The sequence below is a fragment of the Rhincodon typus genome, chromosome 2 (genome assembly GCF_021869965.1).
Source record: "Rhincodon typus isolate 14 chromosome 2, sRhiTyp1.1, whole genome shotgun sequence".
Lineage (NCBI taxonomy): Eukaryota > Metazoa > Chordata > Chondrichthyes > Orectolobiformes > Rhincodontidae > Rhincodon > Rhincodon typus.
The window spans coordinates 854,987-861,658 of NC_063333.1; the positions used below are offsets into that span (position 1 = coordinate 854,987).

At 46.5% G+C, this 6,672-nt stretch overlaps 1 protein-coding gene across 1 annotated transcript in view; it reads right to left on the reverse strand.

Moving 5' to 3' along the window:
* Positions 1-5,336, reverse strand: part of LOC109924673 (IQ motif and ankyrin repeat domain-containing protein 1-like) — a 110,802-nt gene extending 105,466 nt beyond the window's left edge. Inside the window, exon 1 of the mRNA XM_048617406.1 lies at positions 5,280-5,336. Within this exon, the coding sequence (XP_048473363.1) occupies positions 5,280-5,336 (57 nt within the window). The remainder of the gene's footprint in view (positions 1-5,279) is intronic.
* Positions 5,337-6,672: the final 1,336 nt, after the last annotated feature.

Below are 6,672 nucleotides of genomic sequence, written 5' to 3' on the forward strand. Positions count from 1 at the left end.
GCTGGAGGGGAGTGTGGAGCGGACAAGGGAGTCACGGAGAGAGTTGTCCCTCCGGAAAGCAGATAAGGGTGGGGAGGGAAAGATGTCTTTGGTGGTGGGGTCGGATTGCAGATGGCGGAAGTGTCGGAGGATGATGCGTTGGATCCGGAGGTTGGTGGGGTGGTACGTGAGGACGAGGGGGATTCTTTTTTGGTTCTTATTGCGTGGACGGGGTGTGAGGGATGAGGTGCGGGAGATGTGGGAGACACGGTTGAGGGCGTTCTCGACCACCGAGGAGGGGAAGTTACGGTCCTTGAAAAACGAGGACAACTGAGATGTACGGGAGTGGAATGCCTCATCCTGGGAGCAGATGCGGCGGAGGCGAAGGAATTGGGAATAGGCGATAGCATTTTTGCAGGAAGGTGGGTGGGAGGAGGAGTATTCTGGGTAGCTGTGGGAGTCGGTGGGCTTGAAATGAATATCGGTTCCTAGGTGGTTGCCCGATATGGAGACAGAGAGGTCCAGGAAGGGGAAAGAGGTGTTAGAGATGGTCCAGTTAACTTAAGGTTGGGGTGGAACGTGTTAGTGAAGTGTATGAACTGTTCGAGCTCCTCGTGGGAGCACGAGGCGGCGCCGATACAGTCATCAATGTAACGGAGGAAGAGGTGGGGTTTAGGGCCGGTGTAGGTACGGAAGAGGGATTGTTCCACGTAACCTACAAAGAGGCAGGCGTAGCTTGGGCCCATGCGGGTACCCATGGCTACCCCCTTTGTCTGTAGGAAGTGGGAGGAATTGAAAGAGAAGTTGTTGAGTGTGAGGACGAGTTCGGCTAAGCGGATGAGGGTATCAGTGGAGGGGGACTGGTCGGGCCTGCGGGACAGGAAGAAGCGGAGGGCCTTAAGGCCATCTGCATGGGGAATGCAGGTGTAGAGGGACTGGACGTCCATGGTAAAGATGAGGTGTTGGGGACCGGGGAATTGGAAGTTCTGGAGGAGGTGACGGATGTAGGTAGGGAGTTCCTGGACCAAGGGAGAGAAAATGGAGTCCAGATAGTTGGAAATAAGTTCGGTGGGGCAGGAGCAGGCGGAGACAAAGGGTCAACCAGGGCATTCAGGTTTGTGGATTTTGGGAAGGAGATAGAAGCGGGCGGTGCGGGGTTGGGGAACGATGAGGTTGGAGGTCACCTGAGGTGATGAGGTTGTGGATGGTTTGGGAGATGATGGTTTGGTGCTCGGGGGTGGGGTCATGATCAAGGGGGCGGTAAGAGGAGGTGTCGGAGAGTTGGCGTCTGGCCTCGGCGATGTAGAGGTCAGTGCGCCATACTACGAATGCGCCTCCCTTGTCCACAGGTTTTATGGTGAGGTTGGGATTGGAGTGGTGGGCTGCACGTTCTGCGGGGGAGAGATTGGAGTGGGTGACAGGGGTGGAGAGGTTGAGGCGATTGATGTCTCGACGGCAGTTGGAGATGAAGAGGTCAAGGGAGGGTAGGAGGCCTTGGGGTGGTGTCTCGGAGGAGGGGGTGTGTTGGAGGTGGGAGAAGGGGTCAGTAGAGGGATGGTTAGGTTCACGGTTGAAGAAGTAAGCGTGGAGGCGGAGGCGGCGGAAAAACTGCTCTATGTCCAAACGTGACCGGTATCCGTTGATGTGTGGGTGGAGGGGGACAAAAGTAAGCCCTTTACTGAGGACTGACCGTTCGTCCTCAGAAAGGGGAGATCTGGGGGGTAGTCTGTTTGTTCTGTTTTCCCAACAATGCTCGGGAAAGAAGGTCTTTTGGGAAGAAGATAAAAGTTTTAAAAAGCTGCTGGAGAAATTAATAGAACTGAAAGCTGATAGATCCCCTGTGTCTGATAAGTTACATCCGAGGGTACGAATTGAGGGGGATTTGGAAATAATAGATGCGCTGGTTATTATCTTCCAAAACTATGTAGATTTTGGAGCAGTCCGAGCAGATTGGAGACTGGCAAGTATAACCCCACTGTTTAAAAAAGAGGGAGAAAACCGGGAATTACAGACTGGTTAGCATAGCATGTTGGAATCTACTTCAAAGAATGACAAAAAGACATTTAGAAAATAGCAACGGGATTACACAAAGTCAACATGGATTTATGAAAGGGAAAACATTTTTGTCAAACTTACTGGAGCTACTTTACAGGAACCACTGAAGCTCACTTTCTAAGGTTTATCTTGTAAAGGCTCTAATTCCAATACACCATCTCCAAGTTGAAACACTCTAATTGCTGAATATTTATCTGTCCGTTCTTTCATTTTCACTTGCCATTATCTCTCTGGCTATATATTCTGTGATTGTGCACTGCCCTCCACTTCAACTGATGAAGGAGCAGCACTCAGAAAGCTTGTGATTTCAAATAAATCTGTTCAACTCTGCTGTTGTGTGACTCACAACCTGCTGTTGTGTGACTTCTGACCTTCTTAAACCACTGCAGTCCATGTGCTGTAGATAGACCCACAATGCCGAGGGAGGGAATACCAGGATTTTGACCCAGCAATAGTGAAAGAATGACAATATATTTCTAAGTCAGGATTGGGAATGGCTTGAATGGGAACTTGCAGATGGTGGTGTTTCAGTGTATCTGCTGCCCTTGTACTTCTAGATGGAAGTGGTCGTGGGTTTGGAAGGTGCTGTCTGAGAATCTTTGGTGAATTTCTGCAGTGCATCTTGTAGATAATAAACACTACTGCTACTGAGCGTCTGTGGTGGAGGGAGTGGATGCTAATCATGCGGGCTGCTTTGTCCTGAATGGTATCGAGCTTCTTGAGTGTTGTTGGAGCTGCACCCATCCAGGCAAGTGGGGAGTTTTCCATCACACTCCTGACTTGTGCCTTGTAGATGGTGGGACAGGCTTTGGGGAGTCAGGAAGTTGGTTACTCACTGCAGTATTCCTAGCCTCTGACCTGCTGTTCTGGTCAACGGTAATCTGCAGGATGTTGATAGTGGGGGATTCAATGATGGTAACACCATTGAATGTCAAGGGACAGTGGTTAGATTGTCTCTTACTGGTGTTGGTCATTGCCTGGCATTTGTGTGGTGTGAATGTCACTTGCCACTTGTCAGCTCAAGCCTTGATATTATTCAGACCTTTTTGCATTTGAATATGGACTGCTTCAGTGCTGAACATTGTTCAATCATCGGTGAATATCCCCACTTCTGACTTTATGACGGAATGTCATTGATGAAGCAAATAATGAGAAGAAGGATTATGGACAGTGGGCAGCTAAGTGTAGTTGAGGCTGAGATGAGATCAGCCATGATTGCATAAAATGGCAGAGCAGGCTTGAGGGGCTGAATTGCCTACTCCTGCTCCTCGTTCTTAAGTTCTTATAAAGTGTTTGTCACAAGAACATTGAAAGACAATGTAAAATAGGGGGTACAATTCTAGAGAGGATGCAGGAGCAGAGGGGGCTGGGGTTCACAGATCACTGAAGGTGGCAGGACAGGGGGAGAGAGAGCAGTTAATAAAGCAGACAGTGCCCTCGGCTTTATTAATAGGGACATAGAGTACAAGAGCCAGGAGGGGATGTTAAACTCGTACAAGATACTTGTTAGACCTTACTGCGTACAGTTGTGAACACCACATTATAGAAAAGATCTGAATGCATGGGAGATTTACAAGAATGGTTTCAGGAATAAGAAACTTCAGTATGAGAATCAACTGAAGAAGTTGGGGCTGTTTTCATCAGAGAGAAGGTGGCTGAGAGGAGATTTGATATAGATTTTCAAAATCAGAAGCGGACTGAATGAAGAACAAAGAAAATTACAGCACAGGAACAGGTCCTTCGGCCCTCCAAGCCTGCGCCGATCCAGATCCTCTATCTAAACCAACAGAGTGGACAGAGTAGACAGGGAGAAGCTGTTCCCACTCGTAAAAGGAATAGAATGAAAGGGCATAGATTTAAAGTGATGTGCAAACAAAGTAAAGGTGAATTGAGAACAAGCTTTTTCAAGCAGCGAGTGGTCAGGGATTGGAATGTGCTGCCTGGAAATAAATGGGGGGGGAGGCAGGTTCAATTAAGGCATTCAAAAGGGACATTGGATGGTTATTTGGATGAAAATACAAATGGGGAAAAGCTCAATACAAGCTCAAGGAATAAAACCTCATCTTTCAATTTTGTAATACAATCTTCTGGTCTCAAGATTAGTTCAACATAGTCATAGAGTCATTACAGCACAGAAACAGACCCTTTGACCCAACTCATCCATGCCAATCAGGTTTCCTAAACTGAACTAGTCCCATTTGCCTGCCTTCGGCCCATATCCTTTTAAACCTTTTTTATCCATGTACTTATCCAAGTATCTTTTAAATGTTGTAGTTGTACTCCCGTACATGGGGAAAAGACCTTGGCTATTCACTTTATCTATGCCCTTTATAAACATTTATAAGGTCACCCGTCAGCCTCCTACACTCCAGGGAAAAAAAGTCCCAGCCTACCCAGCCTCTCCTTATAACTCAAACCCTCCAGTCTCAGTAACATCATTGGAAACCTTTTTTGTACCCTTTCCAGTTTAATAACACCCTTCCAATAGCAGGGTAACTAGAATGGTACGCAGTACTCTAAATGTGGTCTCACCAATGTTTTGTACAGCCGTAACATGACGTCTCAACTCCTGGACTCAACACTCTGACTTTCAAGGAACTATGTACCTGCACCCCTAGATTCCTCTGTTTGCCAATTCTCCACAGGGCCCTACGATTAACTATGTAAGTCCTACCCTGGTTTGTCATACCAAAATGCAACATCTCACATTTATCTAAATTAAGCTCCATCTATCATTCCTCGGCCCACTGGTCCAATTGATCAAGATTCCGTTGTGCTCTTACATAACCTTCTTCAAAATTATTAACTATACCTCCCATATTTTCATCTAAATTGTTTAGACATAAAACAAACAGTGGACCCAGCAGCGGCCCTTGCGGCACACCACTGGCCACAGACCTCCAATCTGAACAACAATCCTCAACCAACACCCTCTGTCTCCGACCGTCAAACCAATTCTACATCCATTTGGCCAGCACTCCCTGGATGCCATGTGATCTAACCCTACTAACCAGTCCAAGGCCTTGCTAAAGTCCATATAATGTCTACCACTCTGCTTTCATTTATCTTCTTGGTTACCTCTTTAAAAAAACTAGATCAAGTTTGTGAGACACAATTGCCACCATTGCACAAAGCCATGGTGACTATCCCTAATCAGTCCTTGCCCTTCCAAATGCAAGTAGACCATTTATTGATCTTAGTAGGACAATAGGCCAGCACAACATCGTGGGCCGAAAAGCCTGTACTGTTCGACGTTCTATGTCCGTCAGAATCCTCTCCAATAACTTATCCACCACAGACATCGGGCTCACCTGTCTGTAGTTCCCTGGCTTTTCCTTGCAGCCTTTCTTAAATAATGGCACAACATTAGCCGGCCTCCAGTTTTCCAGCATCTTATCCATGGCTATCCACAATAAAAATTTCGGCTGGGGGGCCCCACAATTTCTTCCCTTGCTTCACAGAACATAGAATACAGAACATAGAACATCACAGCGCAGTACAGGCCCTTCGGCCCTCGATGTTGCGCCGACCTGTGAAACCAATCTGAAGCCCATCTAACCTAAACTATTCCATTATCATCCATATGTTTATCCAATGACCATTTAAATGCCCTTAAAGTTGGCGAGTCTACTACTTTTGCAGGCAGGGCATTCCATGCCCTTACTACTCTCTGAGTAAAGAACCTACCTCTGACATCTGTCCTATATCGATCACTCCTCAATTTAAAGCTATGTCCCCTCATGCTAGCCATCACCATCCGAGGAAAAAGGCTCACACTGTCCACCCTATCTAATCCTCTGATCATCTTGTATGTCTCTATTAAGTCACCTCTTAACCTTCTTCTCTCTAACGCTTCCTACAATGTCCCGGGATAAACTTGATCAGGTCCAAGGGATTTATCTACCTTTATGCATTTTAAGATGTCAAGCACCTCCTTTTCTGTAACGTGGACTCTTTTGAAGACATCAGTATTTATTTCCCCACATTCCCTAGCTTCCGCGTGCTTTTCTATTGTAAATACTGACACAAAATATTTGTTTAGGATCTCACCCATCCTCTGTGGTTCCATACATAGATGGCTTTGCTGATGTTTAAGGGGCCCTCTTCTTAATATACCTGTAGAATCTCTTTGGACTCTCAACAGTTTCACACCATAATCTCTGCCCCAACGTTATTTTGTTTCACTCTGCAGGTTTTGGTTTTCCTATTGTTTGTCTCTTGATTTCCCTTCCGTGCAGCAGCTGCCCATCATTCTGCCATTCGCACCTTCTCTAGACACAGTTTTTGTCTCCGCATGTGTCTCATTCTCGTTCCCTCTGACCTTGCACCACCATCTCCTTTGTCACTTCATCTATCCTTACTTTGTTCTATTACAGACCTTCCCTTCTGGTTGCTTTCAACTCCCCCTTTCAGTGGTTTAAAATGTATTACATATTGAGAGATTCTCAGTTCTGTTGAAATATTGGGTGGAACTCAATGGTTGTAGTGAGGGGAGGGGGGCATTCACTAACTGAAAACTGGTGCTACACTCTACACAGCCATTTTGGGAGACCTGATGGAATTTAATCTCAATCAGACAGCGATATGAAATTCCTTCCATGGAAATCCAGTTGCGATATCATAGGGGAGGAGTGACCC